The 25,252-nt window shown below is 45.3% G+C and overlaps 1 protein-coding gene across 1 annotated transcript in view; it reads right to left on the bottom strand.

The window, feature by feature from the left end:
- The window catches only part of IPO4 (importin 4), a 1,872,953-nt gene that overhangs the window by 1,771,352 nt on the left and 76,349 nt on the right, over nt 1-25,252 (bottom strand). The window contains exon 2 of the mRNA XM_069238173.1: nt 23,540-23,626. Within this exon, the coding sequence (XP_069094274.1) occupies nt 23,540-23,626 (87 nt within the window). The remainder of the gene's footprint in view (nt 1-23,539; nt 23,627-25,252) is intronic.

Below are 25,252 nucleotides of genomic sequence, written 5' to 3'. Positions count from 1 at the left end.
AGATCTTGAAGTTGACCCTGTGCTTGTGTCCATTGTTTTGCTAGGCACTGTTGTAAGGGCCGCATGTGTAATCTTGCATTTGGGACAACGGCTATGCAGGAGGACATCATGCCTAGTGGTTTCATTACAAACCTTACAGTGTAGTGTTGGTTTGGTTGTATGCTTGATCTTACATTTTGGAACGATTGGACTCTTTGTGGACTTGGAGTGGCAATTGCCCTTTGTGTGTTGAGTGTTGCTCCCAAGTATTGTTGTATTTGGGATAGTTGCAGATGTGATTTCTGGTAATTTATAGAGAACCCCAGTTTGTGTAGAGTTTATAGGACGTATTGCGTGTGAAGAAGACACTGCTGTTGAGTGTTGGTTTTTATTAGCCAGTCGTCCAAATATGGGAATACGTGCATGTGCTGTCTCCTTATGTGAGCGGCTACTACTGGCAGGCATTTTGTGAATACCCTTGGGGCTGTTATTCCGAACAGTAGCACTTTGAATTGATAGTGTATGCCGTGCATTACAAACCTTAAGTATTTTCTGTGAGAAGGATGGATGGGTATGTGGAAATACACAACCTTGAGATACAATGTTGTCATGTATTCCTCCTTTTTTAATAAGGGAACTACATCTTGAAGAGTTACCATGTGGAAGTGGTCTGATTTGATGAAGAGATTCAATGTTCTGAGATCTAAGATAGGTCTTAGTGTTTTGTCCTTTTTTGGAATCAGGAAATATAGTGAGTAGACGCCTGTTCCTTTTTGATGATTGGGTACGAGCTCTATTGCTTGTTTTTGTAGTAGTGCTTGGACCTCTATTTGTAATAGGTCTAAGTGTTGCTGGGACAGTCTGTGCATTTTGGGTGGCACATCTGGAGGGAATCTTGTGAATTCTATGCAATAACCATGTTGGATAATTGATGGGACCCATGCGTCTGTGGTAATATGTGTCCAGTTTTGGTAGTATGTGGTTAGCCTCCCCCCCCACTGGTGACAAGTGTTGGGGTGTTGTGACATTGAAGTTACTGCTTGGTTTGGCTTGGTTTGTTAGTTTGGAATTTTCCCCTTCCTCTTGGGAATTGTCCTCTATAGGAACCACAAAACCCTCCCCTTTGGTATTGTGCCTGATAGGTGGGTCTGGTTTGAGAGGTGGAAGGCTCAGATGTTTGAAACCCTCCTCTGAACTGTGGTCTTCTAAAGGTGCCTCTGACTTGTGGGGAATAGAGCGCACCCATGGCTTTGGCCGTGTCCATGTCTTTTTTCATTTTTTCAATGGCTGTATCGACTTCCGGCCCAAACAACTGTTGTTGATTAAACGGCATATTTAACACCGCTTGTTGAATCTCTGGCTTGAATCCAGAGCTTCTCAGCCATGCATGTCTGCGAATGGTCACAACCGTGTTGACAGTCCGTGCTGCCATGTCTGTTGAGTCTATTGCGGGCCTTATCTGGTTATTAGATATGGCCTGTCCCTCTTCCACTACTTGCTGGGCAAGTTTTTGGCATTCCTTGGGCAAGTGCTGTATGATGTCTTGCATCTCGTCCCAGTGTGCCCGGTCATATCGTGCAAGTAGGGCTTGTGAATTTGCTATTCGCCATTAATTGGCTGATTGTGCTGCCACTCGCTTGCCCGCTGCGTCAAATTTTCTACTTTCTTTGTCAGGTGGTGGAGCGTCCCCTGACAATTGAGAGTTTGCTCTTTTTCTTGCCGCCCCTGCAACCACTGAGTCCAGTGTGAGTTGCTGTGTTATGAACACAGGATCTGTTGGGGGAGGTTTGTATTTTTTCTCCACTCTAGGCGTGATAGCTCTTCCCTTTGCAGGCTCCTGGAAGACCTGTTGCACGTGCTTGAGCATGCCGGGAGCATTGGCAGACTGATAGGCAGCGTGGGTGGATGCCAGAGTGTTAAAAAGGAAGTCATCCCCCACTGGCTCTGTGTGCATTGCTACGTTGCGGAAAGTAGCTGCCCTGGATAGTACCTGTGTATATGCAGTACTGTCTTCTGGGGTGGTGACTGCTTTGTTGGGTAACATTCTGGACTGTTATCCGATACTGGTGGATCATATAAGTCCCATGCATCAGCAGCGTCCTGTGTCATACCAGTGTGTGTGGGTGACTGCTTTATAGGCGTTCCCACTGGTGACAATTGTGGTGAGTGTGGTGGGGACGGTTGTGGTGAGAACATCGGTTGTGGAGATTTGTCTCTAACCACTTTTGCCTTAGGGAGCATTTCTGTCTCCTGAAATGCAAGTTTCCTTTTTGATTTGAGTGGAGGTAAAGTTTGTATCTTGTCAGTCTCTTTTTGAATGCGTAACCTCCGTTGTGTATGGTCAGTTTCCTCCATACCTAACTCTTGCTCAAATCGATGTCTTTCCTTGAGTTGGCTGGAAAGTCCTTGCTCTTCTGTAAAAGAGCTTCTTTTCGGCTCAAGGCCGCTTTTTTCGGTACCGATGTTTCTGTTGTTACAGTCTTTTTCAGTTCTGAGGATATTTTCCGAGGTTTGGTCAATTCGAACTCTCGGTGTCGAAATCGTTTGGTGCCAGATTCTCGAGCGGATTCGGAAGTCTTTGGCAATTCTTTGGCTTTTCAGGGCCGATATTTGGTCACCTTCCTTTCGGTGGGTTGAGCCATGGCCTGCTGGCGGTGGCATCCCCATGGCCTTAAATGTTTTGGTGTGACCCTGAGTTTTGGACAGGGCATGTTTACTCACGGTTGGTTGTACCGTCGAGAGTCGTTCACCTTCCGATTCATCCGAGTGTCTTTTGGATGGAGATGCTTTCCTCCTCTCCGATGTCGAGCTGTTCATTCGGTTTTGACGCCATTTGTAGTCTTCTTGCGCGTCGATCCCTCAAGGTCTTTTTCGATCGGAACGCTCGGCAAGCTTTGCAAGTATCCTCTCTGTGTTCGGGTGATAAACACAGGTTACAGACCCGGTGCTGGTCTGTATAAGGATACTTTGCTTGACACTTAGGACAGAAACGGAAGGGGGGTCCGGTCCATTAGTCTGGGACGACAGGTGTGGTCGGGCCGACCAGGCCTCGATGAAGAGTGGAAGGCCCCAAAGGGCCGCCGAAGCGGTCTTGATTTCGGTGCCGATTCAATAACACTAACCCGGTACCGAGCGCTAACAATACCGCCAAATTTTCGATATTTTGCTAACTTTCCCGATTCGAAATAAGGATCGAAGAGGAACACGTCCGAACCTGATGGCGGAAAGAAAACAATCTAAGATGGAGTCGACGCCCATGCGCAATGGAGCCGAAAGGGAGGAGTCACTCGGTCCCGTGACTCGAAAAGACTTACTCGAAGAAAAACAACTTATAACACTAGGAGCCCAACACTAGATGGCAGGATAATGCACAGCATGTGTATCTGCAGCTACACATGCCACCGAACATATATATATATATATATATATATATATATATATATATATATATATATATATGGAAAATGTCACAAAGTGTACATCTGTTCGTGGCATGAGACGCTGCAGATTCACATGCTGTGCATATCCCGCCACCTAGTGTTGGGCTCGGAGTGTTACAAGTTGTTTTTCTTCGAAGAAGTCTTTTCGAGTCACGAGATCGAGGGACTCCTCCCCTTTCGGCTCCATTGCGCATGGGCGTCGACTCCATCTTAGATTGTTTCCCCGCAGAGGATGAGGTAGGAGTTGTGTATATAGTAATAGTGCCCATGCAATGGAGTAAGTATGTATGTACATAATGTGACTAAAAGTGATATATTTACAAATTTACAAATGTACAAGTTTAATTTTTTGTCAACTTAAAACGGCTACAGGCTCCCGGGGAGGTGGGAGGGCGCATGTGAATCTGCAGCGTCTCATGCCACAAACAGATGTACACTGGGTACGTGACATTTTCCATTCGATGGGATGTGTAGCTGCAGATACACATGCTGTGCATAGACTAGTAAGCAGTTATCTCCCCAAAAGCGGTGGTTTAGCCTGTAGGAGTTGAAGTTGTTTGAAATAATGTTCTTAATACTGCTTGTCCTACTGTGGCTTGCTGTGTTGTTAACACATCCACGCAGTAATGCTTGGTAAATGTATGAGGCATAGACCATGTGGCTGCCTTACAGATTTCAGTCATTGGTATGTTTCCTAGAAAGGCCATGGTGGCACCCTTCTTTCTAGTGGAGTGTGCCCTTGGTGTAATAGGCAGTTCTCTTTTTGCTTTTATATAACAGGTTTGAATACATTTAACTATCCATCTGGCAATGCCTTGTTTGGATATTGGATTCCCTGTATGAGGTTTTTGGAAAGCAACAAACAATTGCTTTGTTTTGCGAATTTGTTTGGTTCTATCAATGTAGTACATTAGTGCCCTTTTGATGTCTAATGTATGTAATGCTCTCTCAGCTACAGAATCTGGTTCTGGGAAGAACACGGAGTTCCACTGTTTGATTTAAGTGGAACGGTGATATGACTTTAGGTAAGAATTTAGGATTCGTGCGTAGAACTACTTTATGTTTCTGTATTTGTATAAAGGGTTCTTGTATGGTAAAGGCTTGTATTTCACTTACTCTTCTGAGAGATGTGATAGCTATTAGAAAGGCTACTTTCCATGTTAAGTACTGTATCTCACATGAGTGCATGGGTTCAAATGGTTGACTCATGAGTCGTGTTAATACGATGTTGAGGTTCCACAAAGCAACTGGTGGTGTTCTTGGTGGGATAATCCTTTTCAGACCCTCCATAAATGCTTTTATGACTGGGATTCTGAATAATGAAGTTGAGTGCGTAATTTGCAGATAAGCTGAAATTGCAGTGAGATGTATTTTAATAGATGAAAAAGCTAACTTGGACTTTTGTAAGTGTAGTAGGTAGCTTACGATGTTTTTAGCAGATGCGTGTAATGGTTGAATTTGATTATTATGGCAATAATAAACAAATCTTTTCCACTTATTTGCATAGCAATGTCTTGTGGTTGGTTTCCTAGCTTGTTTTATGACCTCCATGCATTCTTCTGTAAGGTCTAGGTGTCTGAATTCTAAGATTTCAGGAGCAAAATTGCTAGATTGAGCGATGCTGGATTCGGTCTGATCTGTTTTTTGTGTTGAGTTAACAGATCTGGTCTGTTTAGCAGTTTGATATGAGGCACTACTGACAGGTCTAGCAGTGTTGTGTACCAAGGTTGTCGTGCCCAAGTTGGAGCTATTAGTATGAGTTTGAGTTTGTTTTGACTCAATTTGTTTACTACATGCGGAAGGAGTGGGAGAGGGGGAAAAGCGTATGCAAATATCCCTGACCAACTCATCCATAACGCATTGCCTTGAGAGTGAGCCTGTGGGTACCTGGATGCGAAGTTTTGGCATTTTGCATTTTCTTTTGTCGCAAATAGGTCTATTTGCGGTGTTCCCCATCTTCCCCATCTTTGGAAATAAGTTTTTAGTATTTGGGGATGAATTTCCAATTTGTGGATCTGTTGGTGATCCCGAAAGAGATTGTCGGCTAACTGATTTTGAATTCCTGGTATGAACTGCGCTATTAGGGGAACGTGGTTGTGAATCGCCCAATGCCATATCTTTTGAGCTAAGAGACACAATTGTGTGGAGTGTGTCCCTCCCTGTTTGTTCAGATAATACATTGTTGTCATTTTGTCTGTTTTGACAAGAATGTGTTTGTGGGTTATTAGAGGTTGAAATGCTTTCAACGCTAGAAATACTGCTAGCAGTTCTAAGTGATTTATATGAAGCTGTCTCTGCTGAGTGTCCCATTGTCCTTGGATGCTGCGTTGGTTGAGGTGTGCTCCCCACCCTACCATGGAAGCATCCGTTGTGATTACGTATTGAGGCACTGGGTCTTGGAATGGCCGCCCTTTGTTTAAATTTATAGTATTCCACCATTGAAGCGAGGTGTATGTTTGGCGGTCTATCAACACTAGATCTTGAAGTTGACCCTGTGCTTGTGACCATTGTGATGCTAGGCACTGTTGTAAGGGCCGCATGTGTAATCTTGCGTTTGGGACAATGGCTATGCATGAGGACATCATGCCTAGTAGTTTCATTACTAATTTTACCTGGAACCTTTGGTTTGGGTGCATGGCCTGTATTACGTTTTGGAATGCCTGTACCCTTTGTGGACTTGGAGTGGCAATCCCTTTTTTTGCGTTGATTGTTGCTCCTAAGTACTGTTGTATGTGACACAGCTGTAGGTGTGATTTGTTGTAGTTGAGTGAGAACCCTAGCTTGTGAAGGGTTTCTATAACGTACTTTGTGTGTTGTGAACACCGTTCCTGCGTATTGGTTTTGATTAACCAATCGTCTAGATACGGGAACACATGTATTTGCTGTCTTCTGATATGGGCTGCCACTACGGCAAGGAATTTTGTAAAAAATCTTGGTGCTGTGGTTATTCCTACAGATACATAAACGAAAAGACTTCTTTGAAGAAAAACAACTTGTAACACTCCGAGCCCAACACTAGATGGCAGGATAATGCACAGCATGTGTATCTGCAGCTACACATGCCATCGAACATAATATATATATATATATATATATATATATATATATATATAATGTCACTTACCCAGTGTACACCTGTTCGTGGCATGTTGGGCTGCAGATTCACATGCTGTGCATTATCCTGCCATCTAGTGTTGGGCTCGGAGTGTTACAAGTTGTTTTTCTTCAAAGAAGTCTTTTCGTTTATGTATCTGTATAAAGGGTTCTTGGATAGTAAATGCCTGTATTTCGCTAACTCTTCGTAGAGAAGTGATGGCTATTAGAAAGGCTACTTTCCGAGTCAAGAATTGGATTTGACAAGAATGCATGGGTTCAAATGGTGGACCCATGAGTCGTGTTAGTACAATATCAAGATTCCACGAAGGTACTGGTGGTGACCTTGGGGGTATAATTCTTTTTAGACCCTCCATAAAGGCTTTGATAACTGGGATTCTAAAAAGCGATTTTGTATGTGTAATCTGAAAATAAGCAGATATTGCAGTGAGATGGATTTTAATGGAAGAAAAAGCAAGATTTGATTTTTGTAAGTGTAGTAAATAGCTTACAGTGATTTGTATGGAGGCGTTTAGCGGCGTAATTTGATTAGCCTGGCAGTAAAAAACAAACCTTTTCCATTTATTAGCATAACAATGCCTTGTTGTGGGTTTTCTTGCTTGTTTAATGACCTCCATACACTCTTTTGAGAGGTTTAGATATCCGAATTCTAAGATTTCAGGAGCCAGATTGCTAGGTTGAGCGATGCTGGATTCGGGTGCCTGATCTGTTGTTTGTGTTGTGTTAACAGATCTGGTCTGTTTGGTAGTTTCATGTGCGGTACTACAGAGAAGTCCAACAGTGTGGTGTACCACAGTTGGCGAGCCCACGTTGGTGCTATGAGTATTAGTTTGAGTTTGTTTTGACTCAGTTTGTTGACCAGAAAAGGAATGAGCGGGAGAGGGGGGGGGAAGCGTAAGCAAATATCCCTGACCAGCTGATCCATAGAGCATTGCCCTTGGACTGAGGGTGTGGGTTTCTGGATGTGAAGTTTTGGCATTTTGCGTTTTCTTTTGTTGCAAACAGATCTCTGTTTAGTGTCCCCCAGCGGTAGAAGTGATCTTTTAGAATTTGGGGATGTACTTACCATTCATGAGACTGTTGGTGATCGACTGAGATTGTCGGCTAACTGATTGTGAATGTCTGGTATATATTGTGCTATCAGGCGAATATTGTTGTGAATTGCCCAATGCCAAATATTTTGCGGTAGGATACACAGTTGTGACGAGTGCGTCCCCCCGGTTTGTTTAAATAATACATTGTTGTCATATTGTCTGTCTTGACAAGAATATGTTTGTGGGCTAGAAGGGGCTGAAAGGCTTTTAGTGCTAGAAAGACTGCTAGCAGTTCTAAGTGATTTATGTGAAGTTGTTTTTGTTGACTGTCCCATTGACCTTGTATGCTGTGATTGTTGAGGTGTGCTCCCCACCCAATCATGGAGGCGTCTGTTGTGATAATGGCGTGAGGTACTGGGTCTTGAAAAGGCTGCCCTTTGTTTAAATTTACAGGGTTCCACCATTGAAGCGAAGTGTGTGTTTGGCGGTCTATCAACACTAGATCTTGGAGTTGACCCTGTGCCTGCATCCATTATTTTGCTAGGCACTGTTGTAAGGGCCGCATGTGTAGTCTTGCGTTTGGGACAATAGCTATGCATGAGGACATCATGCCTAGTAATGTCATCACAAACCTGACTGTGTATTGTTGGTTTGGTTGCATGCTTGATTTTATATTTTGAAACGAATGGACTCTTTGTGGACTTGGAGTGGCAATTGCTCTTTGTGTGTTGGGTGTTGCTCCCAAGTAATGTTGTATTTGGGATGGTTGTAAATGTGATTTTTGGTAATTTATAGAAAACCCTAGTTTGTGCAGAGTATCTATTAAATATTGCGTGGGAATTTGACATAGTTGTTGAGTGTTGGCTTTTATTAGCCAATCGTCTAGATACGGGAATACGTGCAGGTGATTTCTCCTTATATGAGCTGCTACTACAGCTAGGCATTTTGTAAATACCCTGGGGGCCGTTGTTATTCCGGATGGCAACACTTTGAATTGGTAATGTTTGCCTTGTATTACAAACCTGAGGTATTTCCTGTGAGATGGATGAATGGGTATGTGAAAATACGCATCTTTTAGATCCAGTGTTGTCATGTATTCCCCTTGTTTTAGTAAAGGGACTACATCCTGTAGTGTTACCATGTGGAAATGATCTGATTTGATGAAGAGATTCAGTGTTCTGAGATCTAAAATAGGCCTTAACGTTTTGTCTTTCTTTGGGATGAGGAAATACAGGGAGTAAACCCCTGTTCCTCTCTGGTGATAAAGGTACCAGTTCTATGGCTTCTTTTGCCAGTAGTGCTTGGACCTCTAGTTGTAATAGGTCTAAGTGTTGTATTGACATTCTGTGCGTTCTTGGGGGAACATCTGGAGGGAATCTTGTGAACTCTATGCAGTAACCATGCTGGCTAATTGATAGAACCCACGTGTCTGTGGTAATGTGTGTCCAATTGTGGTGGTATTTTGTTAATCTCCCCCCCACTGGTGATATGTGTTGGGGAAGTGTGACATCAAAGTCACTGCTTGCTACCAGGGGTCTGCTTGGCAGGCTGGAATTTCCCTCTTCTTCTTGGGAACTGTCCTCTGTAGGAACCACAAAACCCCCCTCTCTGGTACTGAGACTGGTAAGTGGGTTTTGTTTGGGAGGTGGATGGTTCTGAGGGTTGCTGTCTAAAACCTCCCCTAAATTGTGGTTTCCTAAATGTTCCCCTGTATTGAGAGGAGTAGAGCGCGCCCATGGCTTTGGCCGTGTTCGTGTCCTTTTTCATTTTTTCTATTGCGGTATCCACTTCCGGGCCGAATAGTTGATGTTGATTATATGGCATATCCAATACCGCCTGCTGTATCTGGTTTAAACCCAGAACTTCACAGCCATGCATGCCTTCTAATTGTTACTGCTGTATTTACAGTTCGTGCCGCTGTATCAGCAGAATCTAGTGCAGAGCGGATCTGGTTGTTTGTTATGGCCTGTCCTTCTTCAACTACTTGTGGGGCACGTTTTTGATGCTCTTCGGGGAGGTGCTGGATGATGTCTTGCATCTCGTCCCAGTGTGCTCGGTCGTAGCGAGCAAGGAGGGCTTGTGAAATTGGCAATTCGACACTGATTGGCTGCTTGCGATGCCACTCTTTTCCCTGTCGCGTTTAATTTACGACTTTCCTTATCAGGGGGTGGTGCATCCCCTGATGACGTTGAATTAGCCCGTTCTCTTGCAGCCCCCACAACCACTGAGTCCGGAGGGAGCTGTTGTGTAATAAACACAGGGTCTGACGGGGGCGGTTTATATTTCTTCTCAACCCTTGGCGTGATGGCTCTCCCTTTTACTGGTTCTTGGAAAACCTGTTGTGCATGTTTCAGCATGCCCGGTAACATTGGCAGGCTTTGATATGATACATGCGTGGATGTCAGAGTGCTAAACAGGAAGTCATCTCCCACTGGTTCTGAGTGCATTGTTACATTGTGAAATGTTGCTGCTCTGGCCAGTACCTGAGTGTAGGACGTACTGTCCTCTGGCGGCAAAGGTTTTGTCAGATAACACTCTGGACTGTTGTCCGAAACTGGGGGTCGTATAGATCCCAGGGGTCCGCATCGTCTTGAGTCATCCCAGTATGTGTGGGTGACTGTGCCATTGGTGTACCCACTGGTGACAACTGTGGTGATTGAAGTGGGGACGTTTGTGGTGAGAATTGTGGGGGTGCTGACCTTTCTCTAAACACTTTGGCTTTTGGTTGCATCTCAGTCTTGTGAAAAGCCAGTTTTCTTTTGGACTTGAGCGGAGGGATGGTTTGTATCTTCCCTGTGTGTTTATGGATTTCTAGCCTTTGCTGAGTTTGATCATGCTCTTCTAAATCCAGTTCCTGCTCAAATCTGTGCTTTTCTTTGAGCTGTAGAGAAAGCCCCTGCTCTTCCGTGTAGGACGTCTTTCTCGGCTCCGAAGCCGGTTTTGTCGGTATCAAAACCCCAATGGAGATTGTCAGTTTCGGTTCCGAGTGGCTTTTTCGAGGTTTACTTGACTCGATTATTCAATGCCAACTCTTTTCGGTACCGGTTTCTCGACGGGAGTCGGAAGTCTTCGGCACTAATTTGGTCTTTTTCAGTGCCGATCTTACTTGGTCACCGTCTTTTCTGTGGGTTGAGCCATGGCCTTCCAGTAGTGGCGTCCCCGAGGACTTTTGTTTCTTGACCTGACCTTGGGTGTGGGACAGGGCAGGTGTACTCACTTTTTGTGCCACCGTCGGTGGTCGATCCCCGTCGGATTCATCAGAGTCCGAACTCTGGATGGATACCCGCATCTCTTCTTCTTCGGCGTCGAGATGTTGTGACTGTTTCGACGCCATCTGTAACAGTCTTGCGCGATCTCTTAAGGTCTTCTTGGATCGAAATGCTCTGTAGGCCTCACAAGTATCCTCTCTGTGTTCGGGAGATAAACATAGATTACAGACCCTTTGCTGGTCTGTGTAAGGATACTTGGCGTGGCACTTCGGACAGAAACGGAAAGGGGTCAGGTCCAGTCCATTAGTTCTTTGTCGACGGGTGTGGTCGGTCCGACCAGGCCTTGGTTAAGTGCGGAAGCCCCGAAGGGCCGCCGAAGCGGTCTTGTTGTCGCTGCCGATGTGATGATACTAAACCGGTCCCGAACGCAAACAATAGCGACGAATTTCGATGATTTTCTAAGTTTCCCCGATTCGAATTACGGAGCGAAGAGGAACACGTCCGAACCCGATGGCGGAAAGAAAACAATCTAAGATGGAGCCGAAAGGGAGGACTCACTCGTCCCGTGACTCGAAAAGACTTCTTCGAAGAAAAACAACTTGTAACACTCCGAGCCCAACACTAGATGACAGGATAATGCACAGGATGTGTATCTGCAGCTACACTTGCCACCGAACATATATTAGGTCTTTGTATCAGCTAGTCAAAGGTTGAAAGTTATTTTGTAATTTTATTTCATGTAAAAGGGGAAAGATGCATTGGGCCTTTAAGATGTGTTTTTAATGATCACGAATTGAATGTGGTGATGCATGTTCAATCTAGGACCTGGGACACGGGTGATGGTCAGTTGAGATTGTCAGTGGTTGAATGTTCCTGTCCTGTTCCTCTAGTCCTACTGTATCTACTGTAACATAACAAAGGCTTTTTTTTTTTTTTTACTTATTGACATTACAGAGAACTGGAGTTACAGGTAAATCATTTCTTCTCCAACACTGGATCTTTAATATATTCACATGCTTGTATCGGAATAGCAAGCAGTACACATAATACATTGTAGGAAGATGGTGTGTTGTGAGCACCTATGGTGTTATCACCTTATACCAGGGATCCCCTACTAGTGAAGTGTAGGCTATGTCTAGGAAGCCAGGGCTCTCTAGAGGTAGCTGTGGAAGAGCAGCCACGACTTAGCTAGGTGATATGCAAAGTTTATGCAATACACACAGCACATACCCACATGAAAGAACCACAAAGTGTTACAAAAATAAAGGTACTTTATTATGGTAACACAAATACTAAAATACTGTACAGGCAATACGGCAACTGAAGGCACGTAAACGCACTATTATATACATATTATCAATCAGTAAATAGCATAGAAAGCAATAGGCACCAAACAGTGAGGGCCCTAGGGGAGGCCCAAGCCATATACCAAAAAAGTGGAATGTGAAAGGCAGTCCCCCATCTAAGGAAGTGGAATCAGTAGAAGGGAACCGGAGGAACTAGGGACCCCAAGAGGTGAGTACCAGAGTGTAAGGAAATGCCTCCTTGGCATGGTTACCCCCAGACGTTTTGCCTTTGCTGATGCCAAGTTATGATTTGAAAGTGTGCTGAGGCCTGCTAACCAGGCCACAGCACCAGTGTTCTTTCCCTAAACCTGTACCTTTGTTTCCACAATTGGCACACCCTGGCATCCAGGTAAGTCCCTTGTAACTGGTACCCCTGGTACCAAGGGCACTGATGCCAGGGAAGGTTTCTAAGGGCTGCAGCATATCTTATGCCACCCTGGGGACCCCTCACTCAGCACAGACACACTGCTTGCCAGCTTGTGTGTGCTGGTGGGGAGAAAATGACTAAGTCGACATGGCACTCCCCTCACAGTGCCATGCCAACCTCACACTGCCTATGGCATAGGTAAGTCACCCCTCTAGCAGGCCTTACAGCCCTAAGGCAGGGTGCACTATACCATAGGTGAGGACATAAGTGCATGAGCACTATGCCCCTACAGTGTCTAAGCAAAACCTTAGACATTGTAAGTGCAGGGTAGCCATAAGAGTATATGGTCTGGGAGTCTGTTATACACGAACTCCACAGCACCATAATGGCTACACTGAAAACTGGGACGTTTGGTATCAAACTTCTCAGCACAATAAATGCACACTGATGCCAGTGTACATTTTATTGTGAAATACACCCCAGAGGGCATCTTAGAGATGCCCCCTGAAAACATAACCGACTTCCAGTGTGGGCTGACTAGTTTTGCCAGCCTGCCACACACCAGACATGTTGCTGGCCACATGGGGAGAGTGCCTTTGTCACTCTGTGGCTAGTAACAAAGCCTGTACTGGGTGGAGGTGCTTCTCACCTCCCCCTGCAGGAGCTGTAACACCTGGTGGTGATGGCGGTGAGCCTCAAAGGCTCACCCCCCCTTGTTACAGTGCCACAGGGCATCCTAGCTAGTGGGGATGCCTGCCCCCTCCGGCCACGGCCCCACTTTTGGCGGCAAGGCTGGAGGAGATAATGAGAAAAACAAGGAGGAGTCACTGGCCAGTCAGGACAACCCCTAAGGTGTCCTGAGCTGAGGTGACTGACTTTTAGAAATCCTCCATCTTGCAGATGGAGGATTCCCCCAATAGTATTAGGGATGTGCCCCCCTCCCCTCAGGGAGGAGGCACATAGAGGGTGTAGCCACCCTCAGGGCGAGCAGCCATTGGCTACTAATCCCCCAGACCTAAACACACCTCTAAATTGAGTATTTAGGGGCCCCCAGAACCAAGCAAGATAGATTCCTGCAACCTAAGACGAAGAAAGGACTGCTGACCTGAAGCCCTGCAGAGAAGACGCAGACACCAACTGCTTTGGCCCCAGCCCTACCGGCCTGTCTCCCCACTTTGAGAAAAACTGCAACAGCGACGCGCTCCCCAGGGTCCAGCGACCTTCTGAAGCCTCAGAGGACTACCCTGCATCTAAAAGGACCAAGAACTCCCGAGGACAGCGGCTCTGCTCCAAAGAAGAAACAACTTTGCAACAAAGAAACAAACTTTAAAGGACTGCACGTTTCCCGCCAGAAGCGTGAGACTTTCCACTCTGCACCCGACGCCCCCGGCTCGACCTGCGGAGAAACACTACAGGGAGGACTACCCGGCGACTGAGATCCTGTGAGTAGCCAGAGTTGACCCCCCTGAACCCCCCCCCCCCCCCCCAACCCCAACGACGCCTGCAGAGGGAATCCAGAGGCTCCCCCTGACCGCGACTGCCTGCTTCTACCCGACGCCTGGTAAAGACACTGCTCCCGCAGCCCCCAGGACCTGAAGGATCCGACCTCCAGTGCAGAAGCGACCCCCAGGTGGCCCTCTCCCTTGCCCAGGTGGTGGCTACCCCGAGGAGCCCCACCCCTTGCCTGCCTGCTTCGCTGAGGAGACCCCTGGGTCTCCCATTGAAACCTATTGCAAACCCGATGCCTGTTTGCGCTCTGCACCCGGCCGCCCCGTGCCGCTGAGGGTGTACTTTTTGTGCTGACTTGTGTCCCCCCCGGTGCCCTACAAAACCCCCCTGGTCTGCCCTCCGAGGACGCGGGTACCTACCTACTGGCAGACTGGAACCGGGGCACCCCCTTTTCCATTGAAGTCTATGTGTTTTGGGCACCACTTTGACCTCTGCACCTGACTGGCCCTGAGCTGCTGGTGTGGTAACTTTGGGGTTGCCCTGAACCCCCAACGGTGGGCTATCTTGGACCCAACTTTGAACCCTGTAGGTGGTTTACTTGCCTGCAAAACTAACAAACACTTACCTCCCCCAGGAACTGTTGAAATTTGCACTGTGTCTAGTTTTAAAATAGCTTATTGCCATTTTTGCCAAAACTGTACATGCTATTTTGCGGATTCAAAGTTCTTATGATACCTAGGTGGAGTACCTTTCATTTGAAGTATTACTTGTAAATCTTGAACCTGTGGTTCTTAAAATAAACTAAGAAAATATATTTTTCTATACAAAAACCTATTGGCCTGGAATTGCCTTTGAGTGTGTGTTCCTCATTTATTGCCTGTGTGTGTACAACAAATGCTTAACACTACCCTCTGATAAGCCTACTGCTCGACCACACTACCACAAAATAGAGCATTAGAATTATCTCTTTTTGCCACTAACTTACCTCTAAGGGGAACCCTTGGACTCTGTGCATGCTATTACTTACTTTGAAATAGTACATACAGAGCCAACTCCTACACAGAGTGACCTCCAGAGACCAGGGGAGCAGAGGTTAGTACCTAGGTTTCCCCAAAACCAACAGGAGGACTTTGAAAAAGGATTGTGCAAAATCCAGTCAGACAAAAATTGAAGAACCAAAAGGTGGATCCTGACAGAAGAGGACCTGCAAAAGAAAGGGGACTAAGTCCAGTTCGAGTTGGAGTGTCTGGTTGTAGCAGCTGTCACTACCCACCATTCTGTGGATGCAGGAACAGGTTGACGGTGGATGAAGGACAGCAGTGCAGCACAGGAGCAAAAAAAGAAGAAAAAAAAAGAGGAGTTCCTGGAGTGATGCAAGCAATGTCACACATCAGCTGTCATGATGCAGTTGGTCGGTGGTGCTCAAAAACCACCAACAAGCATTGGTCAATGCAAGAGTCATAGAAGGTGGTTTGCAAGGCTGAAGAGGATCAGCAAGGTCCAGGGATCTCGAACCAAGGAGGGGAGTCCGGGGTGACACTCAGCAGCTGGGAAAGTCACAAGAAGAGGAGGCAGCCCCAAAAGGCGACCCACGAGCAGCAGGCATAGCAGTCACAGTGAGGCCCACGCAGCACATCTGAAGTGTCCCACGTCGCTGGAGCAGCAGGCAGTAGACTGTGCGTCGTAGGGAGAAGTGCTAGGGGAGGGGGCTACATAGAGCCTGAAGATCTCTTGGAGGAGGAACAAACAAGCCTTAGCAGTTGCAAGAGTAACTGTGCACAGGGGTACTGTCCTGCAAGGACAGGCAAGGGCTTACTGTCTCTACCAAAGGGACCATTCCAGACCACCACCTGTGATGCAGGATCCAAGTAGTTCCGGATGAGAGAGGATTCACGCAGCCGGTCGTCGTTGCAGTTGGTGCCTGCAGATGCAGGGGAGTGACTTCTTCAATCCAAGAAAGATTCCTTCTTACTTCTTGTGCAAGCTGAAGACTCTTCACCCTCAGAGGATGCACAGCTGGGGGAAATAGTGCAGTTGCTGGAAGGAGCCGGAGAAACAATGTTGCAGAGCAGAGTTGTCACTCTAGTTGCAGATTGTCGGTTCCTGGAGGGTCCAGTTGCAGTCCCAGTGGCCATAAGATGAAGTAAATAATGCAGAAGACTCCAGTTGAAATCTTGCACGTCGAATCTGAGGACCCACCCAAGATGGAGACCCTAAATAATCCAGGAAGGGGGATTCATCACCTAGCAGAGTGACCATCTATCAGGAGGGGGCTGTGACTTCACCCACCTGACCTGGCCACTCATATGCTCCCAGGGGCCTCTGCCCACCTTGGATTCGAGATGGCAGGATCAGGTGGCCACCTGGAGGAGCTCTGGGCACCACCCCCTAGTGTAGTGAAGGACAGGGGAGTGGTCACTCACCTTTCCATTGCTCAGGTTTGCGCCAGAGCAGGGACTGGGTGGGTCCCTGGACTGGTGCAAACCGGTTTATGCAAGGAGAGCACCAAATGTGCCCTTCAAAGCATACCAGTGGCTTGGGGACGCTACCCCTCCCAAGCCATGTAACACCTATTTCTAAGGGAGAGGGTGTTACCTCAGTCTCCCACAGGAAAACCTTTTTTCTGCCTTCCTCTGCCTGAGCTTGTCAAGCAGCAGGAGGGCAGAAACCGGTGTATGGTGTGGCAGCAGCGCAGGCTGCTCGGAAAACCCCAGAAGACTTGTAGGAGCAATGCAGGGGTCCTCTAAGGAGCCCTCAGAGTGCATAGAATCATACAACCAATACTGTCAACAGTATTAGGGTATGATTCTGACATGTTTGATACCAAACATGCTCCGGTTTGGAGTACCATTATGTAGTTGAGCACAGGTAGGATCTCTGTCCAGTACATGGTTAAAATGGCTTCCCCACCCTTACGCAGTCCAGTGTAATGGAGCGGAAGTTCGTAGGGGCACATCTGCTTATGCAGGGTTGCTGTCAGACACAGATACCTGCACCCTGCCCTCTGGGCTAGGAAGGCCTATCATAGAAGTGACTTACAGTGACATGGTACAGTGACATGTAGTGAAAGGGTGCATGCACTTTTTCACACAGGCTGCAATGGCAGGCCAGCAGACACATTTTGCATGGGCGGCATAATACATGTTGCAGCCCTTGGGGAACCCCTGGTGCCCAAATGGCCTGGGTACCTAAGTACTATCTGCTAGGAACTTATATGGGGGCACTAGTATGCCAATTGTGCGGTGTGCAAAGTCCTAAGCAACCAAATGTAGAGGGAGAGAGCAGAGTCACTGGGGTCAGGGTTAGCAGGATCCCAGTGAACACAGTCGAAACACACTGACAGCAGGCAAAAAGTGTGGGTAATCATGCCAAAAAGAAGGCACTTTCCTACATACATAGTAAAAGCGAGAAGCAGGCTCAGCTTCATTGAAACAGGTTTCTCAGGACAGCTGCATCAGCTTCTGCATCCTTGTTAAGACAGTAATGTTTTGTGAACGGATACCTGCTCTTCCTGGTGGCTGCACTTCAGATGTCTTTCAAGGGAATAGTAACAGAGTGCTGCTGTCTACCCCATGCTCCTGGTGGAACGCGTCCTTACTTTGAGTGGATAATTGGCCTTGGTATGACAGAAGGTAATTTAGACTGAGAACCAACAAGCTATTCACTGTTTGGACAGGGGATATTGTTGATCTTGTCTATGTAGAACCTGGAGCGACTACACAAGTCTAATGAATGCACAGATCATTCTACTGTCGTAGAAGGATTTGGAAAATAAGACCTGAGAATGACAGATTAATTTAAGTGAAAGTCAGTAGGAACCTTGGGTATGAATCTAAGGTTGGTTCTCAAAATTACCTTATTTTGTGTAAATCAGAGGAAAGATTCCTTGATTGTGAATGCTTGAATTTCAATCACTCTCCTTGCCGATGTCAAGGCTAGGAGAAGCATGGTCTTACACGAGATGAATTTCTAATGTGCCTTAAGTATATTCCCATGGAACCAGAGGATCTCTAATAGGTCGGAATGCTCTAAAGAGCCCTTACAGAAACTGTTTATAATCTTCTGGGAGAACAGAGAAGATGACAACTGTTCTGTTATCTCTTGAGTCTTGAAATAGCAGCCAGATGGGCTCCGACTGAAGAATACTGAAGTCTGCTCTTAGCCAGATCCAGCAAATATAGAAGAATTTTATGAGGTGTAATTTAAAGAGGATGACAACCTTATCTCTACGCCAAATAAAAAAATAAAAAAACATTTGAACTTGGCATTGTAAATCTTTTTTAGTCACTGGGGCTCCAGACTGCTCCAAAATGTTTCTACATTGTTGTGATAGATCCAAATGGAGGAACTCCACGTGATCAGGTACCATGCTGTCAGGTTCAGTGACGGAGTCATGATCGAGAATCTCTTTGTGGAGTCTGGAGAGGATCTCTGGATGCACTTTCAGAGGAATGGCTGGATGTACTGATAACTGAGGGATATTGTTATACCAGTGTTAGTGTGGTTACTATCAGGCTGCAATGATCTATCTTCCCCTTCAGCACCCTGGGGAATCAGGGGAAATGGAGGAAAGGCGTACACCAAGATTCTGGAGCAACTGACTGAAAGGACATTGTCCACTGTCGCTGGGTGTCAAAACCTGCTTCCGAAGCACAAACATTTGATGTTGTCCAGAGTGGCGAACAGCTCGATCATGGGTCAGCCTCATCGACTGAGTATTCCCTTGGTCAAGTTCCCACTTGTGACACTCCGAAAGCCGCCGACCGATGTTACCCACCTGATCATTTTCGCAGCCTATTATGTGTTCTGGATCGCAATCCTCCTTGCTTGGCTATGTAGAACATAGACGTTGTGCTGCCCGTTCTGACTAGGACTAGCAAAACTGCTAATGAGGAGAGGAACACTTATAACCCCAGGCATATGGCTCAGAGTTCCAGTACACTGATGTGTACCACCTTCTCTGCAAGGGACCAAAGAACTCCGAGTACTCTTGTAGGTGAGCTCCTCGTCCACACAGGGTCACACCTGTTGTATTAATTATCCTTTCTATTACAGGTAGACAGGCCCTACATTCAGCTTTTCTGGGATACTCCACCACCACAACAATGCTTGCTTCAGACATCTTGTGACTCATACCTTATATTCCCATGAGCCTTCAATCTGCTTTCATTGCAGGTACAGTTCTAGATTAACAGGTCTCATGCACAACCTGCAAAATGGAATGAGGTCTATGCATGACGCCATCTGACTCAACAGTGTCCTACCAAGTTGGATTGTTTCCCTGAAAGATTCTTTGCCATAATTTACAACTTTTTCACTCTCTTTTGACGAGAAAGCCTTTCCCAATTATGTGTTGAGGACTGCACCCATGATTTGGATTTTTATTCTTGGATTGTAAAGACAACTTTTCTCTGTTCAAAATAAGCACAATCTCCGGAAGAGAGTGCTTCAGGCTGGCATAGAAGCCTTTCCTCATTCTCCTGATGGGACATTCACAAGCCAGTCATCCAAATGTGGAAAAACCTGATGAAATTCTAGTCTGAGAAAGGCAGCTACTGGCGCAACCATTTATTAAATATTCGAGGTGCTGACTTAAGCCCGAAAGGTAGTGCCTTAAACAGGTAGTGTTGTCCCGCTACCAAGAATTAAAGGTACTTTCTGTGTTTTTGGTGAAACATTAAGTGGCAGTATGCATCCCAAAGATCCAGGGAGGTCTAATATCTCCTTCCTGCATCATCAGGAGAACGTCTTGTACAGCAATCATCCAAAATTATTGTTTCTTTAGAAATCGGTCTAGCTGCCAGAGATCCAGGACTGACCTCAACTTACCCGCCTTCCTTTTAATTAGGAAAAACCTGGAATAAAATCCATTTTTTCTTTGTGACTTTGAGACAATCTCTATTGACAAGAAGCATGAGAATTTTCAGTTTAAGATCCTTCAGAAGGAGATGATTTTCCTTCTTGGGTAGAAGATATGGGGGTCCCTGATTGAACTCCAAGGCATGTCCCAAATGAAAAATGTGCCTCACCCACTTGTCCGATGTTTTATCTTTCCAAGCAGGAGCGAAAGGGAAAATTCCCCTGCCCAACTTCAGAGTACCAGTTGGGAGAGAAGGCAAAGGCGGAGAGTCAAACTGTCTTCTGATTTGTCTTGGTCCCTGTTGCGAGAAACCGCTCTTCCTCCCTGAAGATTTCTTATATGCCTGCATTTGATTACAATTATAGAAGTATCCCTGATCATCTCCGTATTGTCTTTAGGGTGTAGTATGTACGCCCCCGACCTCCATACTGGATGGATCCTCCTCGAAGGTTTGGAGAGCTTTGAGAACCACGAAAAGCAGACGTTCCATATCTTCTATATTGTAGAGATGTGAATGTCTGTACAACGTCATTATCAGTTTTAAGACCTTGTAAGGCTTCACAGTAAGGCCATCAAATACCATGTCCAAAATGTTAGACTGGACCTCAGGATGGAAGGCTCTGGACTTCAACCAGCCTTATCTTCTTAAAACAGTACCTTCTGCAAGTTGGTGAAAACCTGTATTCAAGGCATCCACAGCTGCATCAGTAATACCAAGGAACGTCAACTCATCTTCCCTAAGGAAAGCTCATGTCATTTCTTTCTCATCTGGGATGAATTCCAATAAAGTAGCAATGTTATGCTCCATCTGGCAATCATAACATTCTAGAATTGCCAGGATATTGGCTGTCTTATCTGAAGAGCCTGCCATAGATGAATTTCTCCATCCCAAAATATTGACATGCCAACTACCTCTGTCTGGTAGACAAAGGATGGTGCGGTGGGATTGGGGTCTTGGTTCTTCCCTGAGCCGCTAAAGAATTTACCGAATTTGGTTTAGTAGGACCAGTGAGACAAGCTGGAGCTGAATGCGTGTCCCTATATTTTTTCTCCAGTCAAGCTATCACAACTGGAACTGTAGCAGTTATTGCATTAATTTTAGGCCTTCTGACCAGACAATCTAAAATGGGTATAGGTTTACAGACTTCCATGGCTGTGCTTTTAAGTCGTAAAGGAAACATGGGTGATCTATGGACATCAATAGTAGACTGAATTTCTTGGCAGCTCGTTCCATTAATGAATGGAGGGAGTTGAGAGATCATCTGATGAACTGTTTATTTAACCCTTCATCAACACCACTTGGGACATTCAATTCCCGTCATCTTGTCCATCATTCTGAGGAAGCTTCAAGGACGCTCACCTTCCTCCTCATGCATATCAGAGAATACTAAACTACTGGAATAATAATGGCCACACAAAGGCCTGGAAGAAGGTTCATTTGGCAGTGGAGAGGGATGTAGTGGCTACCGTTACCGAGGTGGTATAACTGGTAATGGAGCAGGTGGAGGAGGTGGTAGAATACGGAGGGTTATTAGTTGGATATTGTGCTAATAACTTATACAAAAAAGATCTGTCATCTGCTGTAACATAGCTAAAAGGGCCATAGGCACTTGAACCATGTCCGGTTCTTTACACTATCAGGGAAGGGTCTCTCCCATACAATATTGAGATGTTTGAGGCATGTATTCTTGTTAATAATCATTCACTGTAGCATTCCTTATTGTCCATTTCTTCTCTGAAATATAGGTCATATCTTACAACTAGTTGCATTGGGCTATAAGCAGTCGGAAGAATATTCACTAGCCTCCTCTTAGTCCAACTGTAAGATCTGAGCTGGGGGTAATTTGACACGTCAATGGTGAAAAGACAGGTCACTTTAAATTTCCAGTTAGTTGCAGATAGGGCTATCATCAGTAAGGTTGTCAACAAAGGGAGAGCTGACTATGTTGATAGCAGGATTATCGTGGATGCCAGCATTGTTGCCTTCAATAGTTTCACAGTTGACAGTGTCGCCGACTATGCTCTCGACATCAACAAAGTTTCTTTGATGATGTCTCATGAATCTCATTTTTACTTTATTACTGGTTGATCCTCATAATGCTATGCTTTCAAATGTTTATTCCTTGAGGAGATGGCTGCAAACACTGTCCCAAATAGGTCCAGTCCTGTATAAATCTCATTTTCTGCTCTACTCTTGAGGAAGTGCTTAAAGGGGTGCTTTTCACAGAGGTATAATGCAAATCTCCTTTCTCTGTCGATAAGAGTCTAAGAAGTGAAAGTCTGGCATATATCACATTTAGATGCCTTTTGATCCGGGTAAAGAAAATAAATACACTGTGAATGCGGGTCGTCAGTGAAAACCTTCTCATGTTCACACCAACAATGTTTGAAAAGAGATTTTTTCTCTCTTTTCAGCTGTGATGACAGTTGACAACATTTGGCTGACTGATAAAAAGATCTCCCTAGTCCAGAAAAGACAGACTATCCAAAAAACGAACTCTCAGTACTTCTATGTTGAAGATAGGGCTGGTCAAACTAGTAACAGTTTCAGGTTCAAGGAGATGTAAGAAGAAAGCTGTGCCAAAAGACTCCCTCACACCCGTATTGTAGAAATCTGAGCTATTGTGGCCTCTAGGCGAGTAGGAAAGTTTAAGCTTCCAGCTCATTGGCTTAAGTTTGGGTGCTTTCAAATAAGGTGGTTGTGCTACTATCTGAATTGTGTTGTTTCGGACATATGGCCATTTTAAAGACTGTATACTGCAATTTTAATGTACCAGGGATTCTCAGCCTGATGATGGGGAATGACTAAAGCATGTGAATATATAAAAGATCCAATGTTGGAGAAAAATAGATTGCCTTCATATCTCATATTTGTATGAGTAATTACTCTTAATGTTTCCAATATTAAATAAGTAGTTCTCTCAAGCAATAAGCTTTATCTGTATCCAAAGAAGTTGATTCTTTGCAGTTAGTCCAAATAAAATCTTTCACTTTAAAATAACAAGCATCAACTCCCCCATTATCCAATGCATTTCGGGTATGCCAGAAGAATAAATTGCTTACCTGTAATCCTAGTTCTCCTCCAGAGGAATCCTCAAAGACATAATCACTGAATTGTGCTGAATAGTGAATAGCGTAGGCAGGATTATTCATTGCATATGACTATTGATGAGGATCCCCTGGAAGAGAAACCATTCTTCAGAGGCCAATTTCCTTAACCATGCCTGAAGCTGCATTTCTTGGGTGGAGGCCTCTGGCGAACTTGTGTGCATCCACTAAACATTCTCTAGAGGGGTGCACCTCTCAGAAGTGGGAAAGTGCTCACTGTATTTCTGTTTGAGTCTAGTGATCAAAGGGACTTGCCCTCAGTCGCACACATTAGGCAAACAAACAATGAAGCAATTTATAAAGAGGAAAAGCAGAAGTGATCGAGTGTCACAGCTTGCCTAAGGAAGAATCACAGAGTATTCTCCTCAGCAGCTATATAGGGCTTTAGGGTCAAACATCGATCCCCATACTGACAAGAGACTAAAGTGATTCATGCTTTCAGAGCTCCTATGACGTTCAGAGTCCGCGACTAAGTTCAGGCCTAGAGCTGCTTCAGCACTGACAGCAAAGGTCGACTGAAGGTGGCAGTGTAACTTAGCTAGGAAAATCTGTGGTCAAACCACATTTAGCTGCACAAGTCCAGATGGTAACTTAAGGTATATAACTGAGTTTGGAGTCAGTGGTGTGTCTTACCTGAGGGTTTTGTGATCCTGTCAGAACTTCGCATAGTGCCAGGAGTACAGCCGGGTCTTTGAATGCCTCCTTCAGCTGTGCAGTCGCCTGCAAGGTAGAAGATATCCCTGTATTAGGATGTGTATCCAGAAAACACAAGGAGGCTGAAGTGAACAAATGGGAACAAATGAGGTACAAAGTAATCACAAATAGGCAAACCCAGATGGAGAGCCTGTGAGTTGTTGGGGGAGGAGGCGTGGCAGGAAAAGCTATATGTAAAAGATGTGGAAGAACACAAAAAAAATGACTTGCTCATCCCGACCCAGAAAAATAGTGAAAGGTATTAGGCCTGAAACCACAGACTGAAAACCAACTGGGTACAAAATAGTAAAAAATAACAAAATCAGGCAACTAACTTCCAGGTGAATACACAGACAGCCAGTGGGACTAGGTGGAGAATGAAACAAGAACAAGCACTGGAACCTCAAACAGGCACGTTCTGATTAGTTGGAGGGTCAGTGCCCACAGGATAAACTGAAAAAGACACTTCATCGCTGAACGTGGTAAATAATGAATCAGCATAGAGTTAATGACACAAAATAAAATAGTTATGGGGATCTCAAAAAGTTAAACATACTGACCAGGCACAGAGTACATGGCCACAGAATAGAATGCACAAAGGCACAGTGACACTTCATGATCCTAAACACAGAATAATGACCTAATACAGTGTGCAAGATGCAGAACAGAGATTGAAACAGACAGACCCATCAATCCCAAAATACAAGCAAATAATGACCCTTCACTGAAAGGTTGGTCTACTCCTCTCCGCAACTGCTAGCTTACAAAAACACCCCTATTTGCTTAGCACCCTCAATTGCTCTTCAAGACCCTGTAATTTGGTCTTGCCACAGCTGCCCCTGGACCCCTTCGCCCGTCCTGCCATCCCTCTCTGAGAGTAGCCCCATTCATCTAGGCAGACTGTTCCTGCTTAACCCGCACACTGTCTGCACATCTTTACTCTTTTAGATGACCACCACCCTGACATCCTATTTCTGACAGAAACATGGCTTAAGGAAGCCACCTCTTTTGAAACTCTCAAGGAACTTCCTCCTAACTATTCGACTGCCCACCTAGATAGATCTCAGGCTAGAGGAGGTGGTATCGCCATTATCTATAAGAAAACAATTAAATGTGTCACCACCACCCTTGATATTCCAGGATGCTAAAGTATGGCCTTTTCGCTATATTTGTCTGCTACATTCACTTTTTCCGGGATTCTTATTTACCGCCCCCGGGCCCATATACGAGCTTCCTACAAGCTCTACCCGATTCTGTTGCAAGTCTTCTCTGTAAAACCCCTAACTTAACCATACTTGGAGATTTTAACATCCAGATCGACAATATAGACTGCCTCTCCGCAAAATTACTTTTATCCTCGCTGGCAGCATTAGACCTTACTCAGTACACTATTGGGCCTAGTCACTATAAAGGCCATACCATCGACCTTATATTTAGCAATCTTTCAGATCTTTCTTTCCACACTCCTTTGCCTCTTACTTGGGCAGACCACTATCTTCTGTCATTCACACCTCTTTAGGATACTTCCTCCGGTCATCAAATCGTTACAAAAACTACTGGTCGTCAATGGCCAAAACTTGATTCTAAAGAATGCCATAACATTCTCTGTTCCTCGCCCCCTAACTACAACAACTTGAATCTCACAAATGTAGA

The sequence above is a fragment of the Pleurodeles waltl genome, chromosome 6 (assembly GCF_031143425.1).
Source record: "Pleurodeles waltl isolate 20211129_DDA chromosome 6, aPleWal1.hap1.20221129, whole genome shotgun sequence".
NCBI classification, from domain to species: domain Eukaryota; kingdom Metazoa; phylum Chordata; class Amphibia; order Caudata; family Salamandridae; genus Pleurodeles; species Pleurodeles waltl.
The sequence above is the reverse complement of the archived record's forward strand: the minus strand, read 5'-3'. Positions and strand labels throughout refer to the sequence as shown.